Source organism: Dendropsophus ebraccatus, chromosome 1 (genome assembly GCF_027789765.1).
Source record: "Dendropsophus ebraccatus isolate aDenEbr1 chromosome 1, aDenEbr1.pat, whole genome shotgun sequence".
NCBI classification, from domain to species: domain Eukaryota; kingdom Metazoa; phylum Chordata; class Amphibia; order Anura; family Hylidae; genus Dendropsophus; species Dendropsophus ebraccatus.
This window is the reverse complement of record NC_091454.1, coordinates 6,934,230-6,948,820: the sequence shown is the minus strand read 5'-3', so window position 1 is coordinate 6,948,820 and position 14,591 is coordinate 6,934,230. Positions and strand designations below refer to the sequence as shown.

Sequence of the window (14,591 nt, the reverse complement as noted above, 5' to 3'; positions counted from 1 at the left end):
CACAGTGCCTGCTCTGCTGCCTCTGTCGGGGATGATGGGAGCCGTTGTCCTCCGCTAATCCGGTGAGTTCCTCTCTAATCTCATAATGGTGGGGAATCCTCCATATCCTCAGCTCTTCTCTCTATTCTCTCACAGCTCTTCTCTCTCTTCTCTCAGCTCTTCTTCTCCCTTAGCTCTTCTCTATCAGCTCTTCTCTCTGAGCTCTTCTTCTCTCTTCTTTCTCAGCTCTTCTCTCTCAGCTCTTCTTCTCTCTCAGCTCCTCTTCTCTCTCAGCTCTTCTCTCTCCGCTCTTCTCTCTCAGCTCTTTCTCAGCTCCTTCTCTCTCAGCTCTTCTTCTCTCTCAGCTCTTCTTCTCTCTCAGCTCTTTTCTCTCTTCTCTCTCAGCTCTTTTCTCTCTTCTCTCTCAGCTCTTTTCTCTCTTCTCTCTCAGCTCTTCTCTCTCTTCTCTCTCAGCTCTTCTCTCTCTGCTCTTCTCTCTTCTCTTCTTCTGTCTCAGCTCTTCTCTCTATTCTCTCTCAGCTCTTCTCTCTCAGCTCTTCTCTCTCAGCTCTTCTCTCTTCTCTCTCAGCTCTTCTCTCTCAGCTCTTCTCTCAGCTCTTCGCTCTTCTCTCTGTTCTTCTCTCTCAGCTCTTCTCTCTCAGCTCTTCTCTCTGTTCTTCTCTCTCAGCTCTTCTCTCTCAGCTCTTCTTCTCTCTTCTCTCAGCTCCTCTTCTCTCTTAGCTCTTCTCTCTCTTCTCTCTTAGCTCTTCTCTCTCAGCACTTCTCTCTCTTCTCTCTCAGCTCTTCTTCTCTCTTCTCTCTCAGCTCTTCTCTCTCAGCTCTTCTTCTCTCTCAGCAGCTTCATGCTCTCTCTTTGCTTTCAGTAAATGGGAACAAGTCCTGAAGCCAAAACCCCTGATAGTTCTCACAGCTGATGGCATGGTGCACTGCTGGAGAACAGCGCCACCCCTGTCCTTAGGCTATGGGTGGTATTACGACTGGGTGCCATTTACTGCTATGGAACTGAGCTGCAATACCGCACCCAAACTGAGGACAGCTCTTCTCTCTGAGCTCTTCTTCTCTCAGCTCTTCTTCTCTCTCAGATCTTAGCTCTTCTTCTCTCTCTTCTCTCTCAGCTCTTCTTCTCTCTCAGCTCTTCTTCTCTCTCAGCTCTTCTTCTCTCTCAGCTCTTCTCTCTCAGCTCTTCTCTCTCAGCTCTTCTTCTCTCTCTGCTCTTCTCTCTCTGCTCTTCTCTCTCTCAGCTCTTATCTCTCTTCTCTCTCAGCTCTTCTTCTCCCTCAGCTTTTCTCTCTCAGCTCTTCTCTCTCAGCTCTTCTCTCTCAGCTCTTCTCTCTTCTCTCTCAGCTCTTCTCTCTTCTCTCTCAGCTCTTCTCTCTTCTCTCTCAGCTCTTCTCTCTCAGCTCTTCTCTCTTCTCTCTCAGCTCTTCTCTCTTCTCTCTCAGCTCTTCTCTCTCAGCTCTTCTTCTCTCTCAGCTCCTCTTCTCTCTCAGCTCTTCTCTCTCCGCTCTTCTCTCTCTTCTCTCTCAGCTCTTTCTCAGCTCCTCTTCTCTCTCAGCTCCTCTTCTCTCTCCGCTCTTCTCTCTCTTCTCTCTCAGCTCTTTCTCAGCTCCTCTTCTCTCTCAGCTCCTCTTCTCTCTCAGCTCTTCTTCTCTCTCAGCTCTTCTTCTCTCTCAGCTCTTCTTCTCTCTCAGCTCTTCTTCTCTCTCAGCTCTCCTCTCTCAGCTCTTCTCTCTCTCCTGTCTCAGCTCTTCTCTCTCAGCTCTTCTCTCTCAGCTCTTCTCTCTCAGCTCTTCTTCTCTCAGCTCGTCTTCTCTCTCAGCTCGTCTTCTCTCTCAGCTCGTCTTCTCTCTCTTCTCTCAAAGCTCTTCTCTCTCAGCTCTTCTTCTCACTCAGCTCTCTCTCTTCTCTCTTAGCTCTTCTCTCTCAGCTCTTTTCTCTCTTCTCTCTCAGCTCTTTTCTCTCTTCTCTCTCAGCTCTTTTCTCTCTTCTCTCTCAGCTCTTTTCTCTCTTCTCTCTCAGCTCTTTTCTCTCTTCTCTCTCAGCTCTTTTCTCTCTTCTCTCTCAGCTCTTTTCTCTCTTCTCTCTCAGCTCTTTTCTCTCTTCTCTCTCAGCTCTTTTCTCTCTTCTCTCTCAGCTCTTTTCTCTCTTCTCTCTCAGCTCTTTTCTCTCTTCTCTCTCAGCTCTTTTCTCTCTTCTCTCTCAGCTCTTCTCTCTCTTCTCTCTCAGCTCTTCTCTCTCTGCTCTTCTCTCTTCTCTTCTTCTGTCTCAGCTCTTCTCTCTCTTCTCTCTCAGCTCTTCTCTCTCAGCTCTTCTCTTCTCAGCTCTTCTCTCTTCTCTCTCAGCTCTTCTCTCTCAGCTCTTCTCTCAGCTCTTCGCTCTTCTCTCTGTTCTTCTCTCTCAGCTCTTCTCTCTCAGCTCTTCTCTCTCAGCTCTTCTCTCTGTTCTTCTCTCTCAGCTCTTCTCTCTCAGCTCCTCTTCTCTCTTCTCTCTCAGCTCCTCTTCTCTCTTAGCTCTTCTCTCTCTTCTCTCTTAGCTCTTCTCTCTCAGCACTTCTCTCTCTTCTCTCTCAGCTCTTCTTCTCTCTTCTCTCTCAGCTCTTCTCTCTCAGCTCTTCTTCTCTCTCAGCAGCTTCATGCTCTCTCTTTGCTTTCAGTAAATGGGAACAAGTCCTGAAGCCAAAACCCCTGATAGTTCTCACAGCTGATGGCATGGTGCACTGCTGGAGAACAGCGCCACCCCTGTCCTTAGGCTATGGGTGGTATTACGACTGGGTGCCATTTACTGCTATGGAACTGAGCTGCAATACCGCACCCAAACTGAGGACAGCTCTTCTCTCTGAGCTCTTCTTCTCTCAGCTCTTCTTCTCTCTCAGATCTTAGCTCTTCTTCTCTCTCTTCTCTCTCAGCTCTTCTTCTCTCTCAGCTCTTCTTCTCTCTCAGCTCTTCTTCTCTCTCAGCTCTTCTTCTCTCTCAGCTCTTCTTCTCTCTCTGCTCTTCTCTCTCTGCTCTTCTCTCTCTCAGCTCTTATCTCTCTTCTCTCTCAGCTCTTCTCTCTTCTCTCTCAGCTCTTCTCTCTTCTCTCTCAGCTCTTCTCTCTTCTCTCTCAGCTCTTCTCTCTTCTCTTTCAGCTCTTCTCTCTTCTCTCTCAGCAGCTTCATGCTCTCTCTTTGCTGTCAGTAAATGGGAACAAGTCCTGAAGCCAAAACCCCTGATAGTTCTCACAGCTGATGGCATGGTGCATTGCTGGAGAACAGCGCTACCCCTGTCCTTAGGCTATGGGTGGTATTACGACTGGGTGCCATTTACTGCTATGGAACTGAGCTGCAATAACGCACCCAAACTGAGGACAGCAGTGGCGCTGTCTTTCTACTCCTGAATCGCCCTTTTAAGCTTCCTTCTCTCCCCTATAACAATCCTAGGCACAGAACTCTACGTGTAATGGCTGATAACAGGGAACAATAGATTATAGAATACTATGGGGGTGGTTTATGTGGTTGCACAGCCTCATTGAAACGTGCCGAATTTTCAGGCGTACGCTGCGCTTTTCTCTCAGGAATCTAATGCACCATCTGATGCTCTCTCTGCCCTAACTACCCACCTCCTCCTCTAGGTGGCACTAGAGAGACATTCTCCCTTCTCATTAGCATACTGTCCCAGAATGCATTGCCTGCAAGGTGGTGATCTCCACAAGGAGAGACGGTACCGATATAATGTCTGTATATGAATGGCCGGGGGGCTGTATATTGTCTGTATATAAATTGGGGGGGGGCGGTATATTGTCTGTATATAAATTGGGGGGGGGGCGGTATATTGTCTGTATATAAATTGGGGGGGTGGGCGGTATATTGTCTGTATATACATAGCCGGGGGCCGGTATAGTGTCTGTATATAAATGTCTGCCCACTCTCCTTCCAGGTGCCCCCCACCATGTCCTGCACCCCGCACCCCGTCCCCTTACTGTCAGACCCCCCCGTCCACCTCTCCGGCTTCGCGCCCCGCGGCCTCCACAGGATAACTCTGCAGCGCCCCCCATGTACTGATGTAAAGTTGGAGCTGATGACTAGGCTGAGGCGCCCCCTAGCGGCAGAGCAGCCGCCGCCCCCAACCCGGGGCTTCCTCACCTGGCTGGAGGTGAGCAGGCTGCCCCCCCTGCTTTCCCTGCGCCAGGATAGACCCCACAACAGCGACATCTGGAGGCGGATCAGTGTAACTGCAGCCGGAGCCGGTGACGTCATCCCCCCGCCCTCCCGCATGGAGGAGAACACGTGGGACAAGTATGTGCGGTGCAGCAGACTCCAGCGGAGCGAGGCGGACACTAGGACCCTGCGGATACTGAGCCAGGGGAGAGCGCCCCCTACTGACAGACACGGCAACATCCTGCCGCCAGAAGGCTTCAGACGGTAAGAGAGGGATGTGTCATATAGAGGGCGGTCATCTCCCCTGTGCAGTCTCTCAGTGTACACATAGGGGGCGATCATCTCCCCTGTGCAGTCTCTCAGTGTACACATAGGGGGTGATCATCTCCCCTGTGCAGTCTCTCAGTGTACACATAGGGGGCGATCATCTCTCCTGTGCAGTCTCTCAGTGTACACATAGGGGGCGATCATCTCCCCTGTGCAGTCTCTCAGTGTACACATAGGGGGCGATCATCTCCCCTGTGGAGTCTCTCAGTGTACACATAGGGGGCAGTCATCTCTACTGTGCAGTCTCTCAGTGTACACATAGGGGGCAGTCATCTCTCCTGTGCAGTCTCTCAGTGTACACATAGGGGGCAGTCATCTCTCCTGTGCTGTCTCTCAGTGTACACAAAGGGGGCGGTCATCTCTACTGTGCAGTCTCTCAGTGTACACATAGGGGGCGGTCATCTCTCCTGTGATGTCTCTCAGTGTACACATAGGGGGCGGTCATCTCTCCTGTGATGTCTTTCAGTGTACACATAGGGGGCGGTCATCTCTCCTGTGATATCTCTCCGTGTACACATAGGGGGCGGTCATCTCTCCTGTGCTGTCTCTCAGTGTACACATAGGGGGCGGTCATCTCTCCTGTGCTGTCTCTCAGTGTACACATAGGGGGCGGTCATCTCTCCTGTAATGCCTCTCAGTGTACACATAGGGGGCGGTCATCTCTCCTGTGATGTCTCTCAGTGTACACATAGGGGGCAGTCATCTCTCCTGTGATATCTCTCCGTGTACACATAGGGGGCGGTCATCTCTCCTGTGCTGTCTCTCAGTGTACACATAGGGGGCGGTCATCTCTCCTGTGCTGTCTCTCAGTGTACACATAGGGGGCGGTCATCTCTCCTGTGCTGTCTCTCAGTGTACACATAGGGGGCAGTCATCTCACCTGTAATGTCTCTCAGTGTACACATAGGGGGCAGTCATCTCTCCTGTGATGTCTCTCAGTGTACACATAGGGGGCGGTCATCTCTCCTGTGCTGTCTCTCAGTGTACACATAGGGGGCGGTCATCTCTCCTGTGCTGTCTCTCAGTGTACACATAGGGGGCGGTCATCTCTCCTGTGATGTCCCTCAGTGTACACATAGGGGGCGGTCATCTCTCCTGTGCTGTCTCTCAGTGTACACATAGGGGGCGGTCATCTCTCCTGTGCTGTCTCTCAGTGTACACATAGGGGGCGGTCATCTCTCCTGTGCTGTCTCTCAGTGTACACATAGGGGGCGGTCATCTCTCCTGTGCTGTCTCTCAGTGTACACATAGGGGGCGGTCACCTCTCCTGTGATGTCTCTCCGTGTACACATAGGGGGCGGTCACCTCTCCTGTGATGTCTCTCCGTGTACACATAGGGGGCAGTCATCTCTCCTGTGCTGTCTCTCAGTGTACACATAGGGGGCGGTCACCTCTCCTGTGATGTCTCTCCGTGTACACATAGGGGGCGGTCACCTCTCCTGTGATGTCTCTCCGTGTACACATAGGGGGCGGTCACCTCTCCTGTGATGTCTCTCCGTGTACACATAGGGGGCAGTCATCTCTCCTGTGCTGTCTCTCAGTGTACACATAGCGGCAGTCATCTTTCGTGTCGTCTCTCAGCAGATATACGGCACCAGGTATCACAGCAGCAGTTGGATCAGAAATGACCCTCGTCCCTGTGAACTCTGGACTGTACAGCGCCCCCCAGTTCCCCCACACACCCCGAAAACTCACCCTGAAGAATCAATCGCCCAAGTACCAGGAGATTCTGCAGAAGTATCGGGAACTGCAGAGAGGAGCGCGGAGTGTCGCACCGTACAACAGCCGCCTTACCACCCCCAGGACGGCGACACAGGGGGCCCGGGCCGAACCCCCCACATGACCACCCCCAGGGCTGCGACACAAGGGGCCTGGGCCGGAACCCCCACATGAGCCCCCCGAGGACTGCGATACAGGGGACTGGACCCTCCACATGAGCACCCCAGGACTGCGACACGACCATGGTGCTGTCTAGAGCACCTGAGTAAGTCACTATCAGTGGGAGATGTAGTACTTTGTTTTCCCCACTAGGTGTCACCACTGTTTTTGTGTCTTCTATGCACAGCTAAAGTCAAGGGTTAACTGTTTTATACCATGGGCAACTAAGACAATTCTACTTTACACCAGTTTGATAAATCCCCCCCCCCATATGCTGATCAGGCACAGGTGCTCTTTCCTCTAAACCTATCCTGTCTGTCCTCTCTCTCACCACATTCAGCCCCACATCTCACAAGAGGGTTACATTTTGCCCCTGAAGGAGGGGTTAGTTCCTGGTGGGAGGAAGTTAGTAGTTGGAGATCCAAGCAGACAGAAGTGTGAGATACTAGCTCACTACAGAGTTTTCCTGCTATACACTATGTTCACTATGCAGTGCTATTAGGGGAGAGAAGCCACATAGGATAACCCTTGCCCACGCCAGGAAACTTTCTAAAATGTGCAGGGCAGTTTCCTGACACTAGAGAAACTGACCCCAGTAGGACAAAGCTACCAGGGAAAAGGTCTACGTATCCTACTGCACAGTGCAGGACAACTGGGAAGTCTTGGCAACCTGCTACACCCGGAAAACCAACGACTGGGGCTCGTACTACTACCTAGGACAGGTTCTACGCAACTAGGGTGCATTGGCAGTTCAGAGCCATAACTAGGCCTCCATAAGTACGAGTATCTTCTTTATCTCTACCTATACACTTGCTCCGACAGCGTACATTCACTACATTGGGCAGGGCTCCTCTGGCAACTCCTCTCCTCTTCCTTCTCTCTACACAGCACCAACTCTCACAAGCACTGGTTCTACCTCACTGTCAGCCACAGCGTTTGCTGAACCAAGATCTGGACTGTTGTGTTGTGTGAACTGTTCACCTCAAGCCGTACTCAGTAAAGTTTTCTATTTTTATTGAACGCACGGGACTCTGGTCAAATCTGTCAGCACCTGCACCCATGCACACCACCGAACACTTGGGTTATTTCCCCTTTCTGTGGGGGGTGGTACCAACTACCCGGGTGGGTCTGCTACCACTCCAGGCTGCCGTGAACAAGTGCCCAAGTGACGCTAAACGCTCCCGGAGATTACCGACCATTGGGGACATAAACTGGCCAAACAGGTATCAACATCACACCTGTATACACCTACACCTGAGACACTAGAGTATCACAAAGGGGCCCGGGCCGGACCCCCACATGACCACCCCCAGGACTGCGACATAAGGGGCTTGGGCCGGACCCCCCACATGACCATCCCCCGGACTGCCACACAAGGGTCCCAGGCCGGACCCCCCACATGACCACCCCCCGTACTGCCACACAAGGGGCCCAGGACTGCCACACAAGGGGCCCGGGCCGGACCCCCACATGACCACCCCCCGGCCTGCGACACAAGGGGCCCAGGCCGGACCCCCCACATGACCACCCCCAGGACTGCGACATAAGGGGCCCGGGCCGGACCCCCCACATGACCACCCCCCGGACTGCCACACAAGGGGCCCAGGCCGGACCCCCCCACATGACCACCCCCAGGACTACGACACAAGGGGTCGGACCCCCTACATGACCACCCCCAGGACTACGACACAAGGGGCCGGACCCCCCACATGACCACCCCCCGGATTGCCACACAAGGGGCCCGGGCCGGACCCCCCACATGACCACCCCCAGGACTGCCACACAAGGGGCCCAGGCTGGACCCCCCCACATGACCACCCCCAGGACTGCCACACAAGGGGCTCAGGCCGGACCCCCCACATGACCACCCCCAGGGCTGCGACACAAGGGGCCCAGGCCGGACCCCTACATGATCACCTCCAGGACTGCCACACAAGGGGCTCAGGCCGGACCCCCCACATGACCACCCCCAGGGCTGTGACACAAGGGGCCCAGGCCGGACCCCTACATGATCACCTCCAGGACTGCCACACAAGGGGCTCAGGCCGGACCCCCCCCCCTTACATGACCACCCCCAGGACTGTGACACAGGGGGCCCGAGCCGGACCCCCCCATGCAGTGTCCCAGAACATGCAGACTACTACTCCTATTATGGCCATTTCTATTGCTGTGTCAATGCCTGTTCTGGTAAGTGTTTGCACTGCAACTGCTGCTGGTTTTCCCCTAGTATTCTCTGGTAATGTGCATTCTCATGTGTATTCTCATGTATTCCTGTGTATTATTACAGTGTACAGTGGTATGCAAGGCTGTTGATCACATGACCTGTAACCATGGTTCCTCCAATGGCCGACTAGCCCTGGCCAGGAGCAACCATGTGACCTCCCACTTCCTCCTAACAAGTTAGTCTTCCCCCTGCTTCCAGGCAAGGAGGATGTGTGTCGTCCCTCTCCTGCCTCAGAGGAGTTGGGCTTCTTCTCTGCAGCTCCCACTTCACCACTAGAAGTGTGGATCAGGTGCTCTGCTGTATTCAAGTCTTCAGCTGTATCTGCCTGCTCAAGTGTCCGGAGTCTTCTCTCTCATCTGGGTGTCATTCCGTTATCTCTCCTCATCGCTACAAGGATTCACAGCAAGTATTACTCTCAAGCTAATCCACCCAGCAACACTATTTCTCTCATACTCCTACTCCCATCATCCGGCACGTATTCTCACAGCCTATGCAGCACCACTCCTGCTTTATTTGTCAAAGCCTGCTATATACCCGGTTGCATCCGGAGAGACTGTTGCTACTAGTTACCTCATCTATAATAAAACCGCTGTTACTGAACCCTGGCATTGGTGTCCACTAACTGGTGCCCTGACTAAGTGCAGCGAGGAATCGCATGCCCATCATCACCCGCAGATTCCACAGACCGGCCCTACAGCTGTGCCGCCCTCAGGCCTATACCGTGACAAGTATACACCCTGCAGCTGCCCCGGTCATTGCCCGCTCATAACACCAGCACTGCGGAAGTGGCCCCCAGGGGCCAGGGCATTGCACCCATATGACCACCCCCAGGACTGCCACACAAGGGTCCCACGCCCCACCCCCCACATGACCACCCCCAGGACTGCCACACAAGGGTCCCACGCCCCACCCCCCACATGACCACCCCCAGGACTGCGACACAAGGGGCCTAGGCCGAACCCCCCCCATGACCACCCCCAGGACTACGACACAAGGGGCTCAGGCCGGACCCCCCACATGACCACCCCCAGGACTGCGACACAAGGGGCTCAGGCCGGACCCCCCCCACATGACCACCCCCAGGACTGCCACACAAGGGGCTCAGGCCGGACGCTCCACATGACCACCCCCAGGGCTGCGACACAAGGGGCCCAGGCCGGACCCCCCACATGACCACCCCCAGGACTGCGACAGAAGGGGCCCAGGCCGGACCCCCCACATGACCACCCCCAGGACTGCGACAGAAGGGGCCCAGGCCGGACCCCCCACATGACCACCCCCAGGACTGCCACACAAGAGGCTCAGGCCGGACCCCCCACATTACCACCCCCAGGATTGTGACATAAGGGGCCCGGGCCGGACCCCCACATGACCACCTCCAGGACTGCGACACAAGGGGCTCAGGCCGGACCCCCCACATGACCACCCCCAGGACTGCGACACAAGGGGCTCAGGCCGGACCCCCCACATGACCACCCCCAGGACTGCGACACAAGGGGTCGTACCCCCCACATGACCACCCCCAGGACTGCCACACAAGGGGCCCAGGCCGGACCCCCCCCTTACATGACCACCCCCAGGACTGCGACACAAGGGGCCCGAGCCGGACCTCCCCACATGACCACCCCCAGGACTGCCACACAAGGGGCTAAGGCTGGACCCCCCACATGACCACCCCCAGGACTGCGACACAAGGGGCTCAGGCCGGACCCCCCACATGACCACCCCCAGGACTGCCACACAAGGGGCTCAGGCCGGACCCCCCACATGACCACCCCCAGGACTGCGACACAAGGGGCTCAGGCCGGACCCCCCACATGACCACCCCCAGGACTGCCACACAAGGGGCTCAGGCCGGACCCCCCACATGACCACCCCCAGGACTGCCACACAAGGGGCTCAGGCCGGACCCCCCACATGACCACCCCGAGGACTGCGACACAAGGGGCTCAGGCCGGACGCTCCACATGACCACCCCCAGGACTGCGACTCAAGGGGCTCAGGCCGGACCCCCACATGACCACCCCCAGGACTGCCACACAAGGGGCCCAGGCCGGACGCTCCACATGACCACCCCCAGGACTGCCACACAAGGGGCCTAGGCCGAACCCCCCACACTACCACCCCCAGGACTGCGACACAAGGGGCTCAGGCCGGACCCCCCACATGACCACCCCCAGGACTGCGACACAAGGGGTCGGACCCCCAACATGACCACCCCCAGGACTACGACACAAGGGGCTCAGGCCGGACCCCCCACATGACCACCCCCAGGACTGCGACACAAGGGGCTCAGGCCGGACCCCCCACATGACCACCCCCAGGACTGCCACACAAGGGGCCCAGGCCGGACCCCCTCCACATGAGCACCCCCAGGACTGCGACACAAGGGGCCCGAGCCGGACCCCCCCACATGACCACCCCCAGGACTGCGACACAAGGGGCTCAGGCCGGACCCCCACATGACCACCCCCAGGACTGCGACACAAGGGGCTCAGGCCGGACCCCCCACATGACCACCCCCTGGACTGCGACACAAGGGGCCCAGGCCGGACCCTCACATGACCACCCCCAGGACTGCCACACAAGGGGCCCAGGCCGGACCCTCACATGACCACCCCCAGGACTGCCACACAAGGGGCTCAGGCCGGACCCCCCACATGACCACCCTCAGGACTGCGACACAAGGGGTCGGACCCCCCACATGACCACCCCCTGGACTGCCACACAAGGGGCTAAGGCCGGACCCCCCACATGACCACCCCCAGGACTGCGACACAAGGGGCTCAGGCCGGACCCCCCACGTGACCACCCCCAGGACTGCCACACAAGGGGCTCAGGCCGGACCCCCCACATGACCACCCCCAGGACTGCCACACAAGGGGCTCAGGCCGGACCCCCCACATGACCACCCCCAGGACTGCCACACAAGGGGCTCAGGCCGGACCCCCCACATGACCACCCCGAGGACTGCGACACAGGGGGCTCAGGCCGGACGCTCCACATGACCACCCCCAGGACTGCGACTCAAGGGGCTCAGGCCGGACCCCCACATGACCACCCCCAGGACTGCCACACAAGGGGCCCAGGCCGGACGCTCCACATGACCACCCCCAGGACTGCGACACAAGGGGCTCAGGCCGGACGCTCCACATGACCACCCCCAGGACTGCGACACAAGGGGCTCAGGCCGGACCCCCCACACTACCACCCCCAGGACTGCGACACAAGGGGCCTAGGCCGAACCCCCCACACTACCACCCCCAGGACTGCGACACAAGGGGTCGGACCCCCAACATGACCACCCCCAGGACTACGACACAAGGGGCTCAGGCCGGACCCCCCACATGACCACCCCCAGGACTGCGACACAAGGGGCTCAGGCCGGACCCCCCACATGACCACCCCCAGGACTGCCACACAAGGGGCCCAGGCCGGACCCCCTCCACATGAGCACCCCCAGGACTGCGACACAAGGGGCCCGAGCCGGACCCCCCACATGACCACCCCCAGGACTGCGACACAAGGGGCTCAGGCCGGACCCCCACATGACCACCCCCAGGACTGCGACACAAGGGGCTCAGGCCGGACCCCCCACATGACCACCCCCTGGACTGCGACACAAGGGGCCCAGGCCGGACCCCCACATGACCACCCCCAGGACTGCCACACAAGGGGCTCAGGCCGGACCCCCCACATGACCACCCTCAGGACTGCGACACAAGGGGTCGGACCCCCCACATGACCACCCCCTGGACTGCGACACAAGGGGCCCAGGCCGGACCCCCACATGACCACCCCCAGGACTGCGACACAAGGGGTCGGACCCCCCACATGACCACCCCCTGGACTGCGACACAAGGGGCCCAGGCCGGACCCCCACATGACCACCCCCTGGACTGCGACACAAGGGGCCCAGGCCGGACCCCCACATGACCACCCCCAGGACTGCGACCGGACTGCGCGGTCCCAGAACGAATTATACTCCTAATCCAAGGCACCACAGGAGATATATATATATATATATATATATATATATATATATATATATATATATATATATAACATGACTTACAGGAGTATATACTGTATATATATATATATATATATATATATATATATATATATATATATTCTTTGCAGGCTCAGATCTATGTCTCAGCAGGTGATATAATAATGAGTTGTGCACAGTATAATTATATGTGGACTCCGGAGGGTTAATATCGGATGACATCATTGGGGGCCCCATATACAGAACACGTCTTTGTTTCTCGTCTTCTCGGCCGCTGGGGAGATGAGTGAGCGGCAGATGAATTCCCCCGATCCCCGGACCCCTGAGACGTCTCTGTATCTTCTATCCGTCCTTCTCTGAGTTATCGCCATAGTGATCACATACAGCAGCTATGCTCATCCAGCTTTCCCTGAACCCTGAATGGCATGTATAACCGGGATGACAGCTCTTCACAGTCATAAACAGCATCTCGGCCGCCTGCAGCCACCACTAGGGGGAGCTCCCTGCACTCTGGGGGATGTCACCTCTATAACATGGGGGTCACTGCCTGCAGCCACCACTAGGGGGAGCTCCCTGCACTCTGGGGGATGTCACCTCTATAACATGGGGGTCACCGCCTGCAGCCACCAGTAGGGGGAGCTCCCTGCACTCTGGGGGATGTCACCTCTATAACATGGGGGTCACTGCCTGCAGCCACCACTAGGGGGAGCTCCCTGCACTCTGGGGGATGTCACCTCTATAACATGGGGGTCACTGCCTGCAGCCACCACTAGGGGGAGCTCCCTGCACTCTGGGGGATGTCAGTCGCTCGCTGATGATGTCATCAGGTGATATGTTCTGGGTGATGTCATCAGGTGATATGTTCTGGGTGATGTCAGCCGCTGGCTGATGATGTCATCAGGTGATATGTTCTAGGTGATGTCATCAGGTGATATGTTCTGAGTGATGTCATCAGGTAATATGTTCTGGGTGATGTCAGCCGCTCGCTGATGATGTCATCAGGTGATATGTTCTGAGTGATGTCATCAGGTGATATGTTCTGGGTGATGTCAGCCGCTCGCTGATGATGTCATCAGGTGATATGTTCTGGGTGATGTCATCAGGTAATATGTTCTGGGTGATGTCAGCCGCTCGCTGATGATGTCATCAGGTGATATGTTCTGGGTGATGTCATCAGGTGATATGTTCTGGGTGATGTCATCAGGTGATATGTTCTGGGTGATGTCATCAGGTGATATGTTCTGGGTGATGTCAGCCGCTGGCTGATGATGTCATCAGGTGATGTTCGCTCTCCTGTATTACAGTCAGGATTGTTAGGTTTAATCTTCAGCTCTGGTTTGGCTCAAAGTCACATGACCTGAGAGGCGGGGCCGGGGGGAGCAGAGCGGAGACGCTGCGTATAAACGGTATATACAGCGACCTCCTGGATATAATAATAGAGCTGTCATCCCGGAGCGTGGGAATCATCGCATCCGCATCCTCCACAACCCCGGCTAAATATTTGCACTCTTGGCTGACGGCCCCTGGCAATCGTTAACCCTTCGTATCCACCGAGACCCCCAAATCCCCCCGATATAGTGACGGTACTTCTGCAACAACAAAAAAATCCTTTAAATCAACTGGCGTCAGAAAGTTATACAGATCAAAAAATCTCAAGCCTTCCAGTACTTATCAGCTGCTGTATGTCCTGCAGGAAGTGGTGTATTCTCTCCAGTCTGACACAGTGCTCTCTGCTGCCACCTCTGTCCATGTCAGGAACTGTCTAGAGCAGCAGTAAATCCCCATAGAAAACCTCTCCTGCTCTGGACAGTTCCTGACATGGACAGAGGTGGCAGCAGAGAGCAATGTGTCATACACAACTTCCTGCAGGACATGCAGTAGCTGATAAGTACTGGAAGACTGGAGATTTTTATATAGAAGTAAATTACAGATCTCTGGCACTTTCTGACACCAGTTGATATGAAAGTAAATGTTTTTCACTGGAGTTCCCCTTTAAGAAACAACAACTGTTCATA

General features: G+C 55.9%; 1 protein-coding gene across 1 annotated transcript; it reads left to right on the top strand.

Annotated features, from left to right (window-relative positions):
• Positions 1-6,394, top strand: TEX52 (testis expressed 52). Its single transcript, XM_069950945.1, has 3 exons — positions 1-62; positions 3,915-4,399; positions 6,047-6,394. The coding sequence occupies exons 2-3, from the start codon at positions 3,927-3,929 to the stop codon at positions 6,303-6,305; spliced, it is 732 nt and encodes a 243-aa protein (XP_069807046.1). The 5' UTR covers positions 1-62; positions 3,915-3,926; the 3' UTR covers positions 6,306-6,394.
• The last annotated feature ends 8,197 nt before the right edge of the window (positions 6,395-14,591 follow it).

Coding starts and splice junctions, on each gene's coding strand:
- TEX52 (XM_069950945.1), top strand. CDS start 3,927: ATGTCCTGCACCCCGCACCCCGTCCCCTTACTGTCAGACCCCCCCGTC. Junction 4,400..6,046: donor CCGCCAGAAGGCTTCAGACG/GTAAGAGAGGGA, acceptor GTCTCTCAGCAG/ATATACGGCACCAGGTATCA.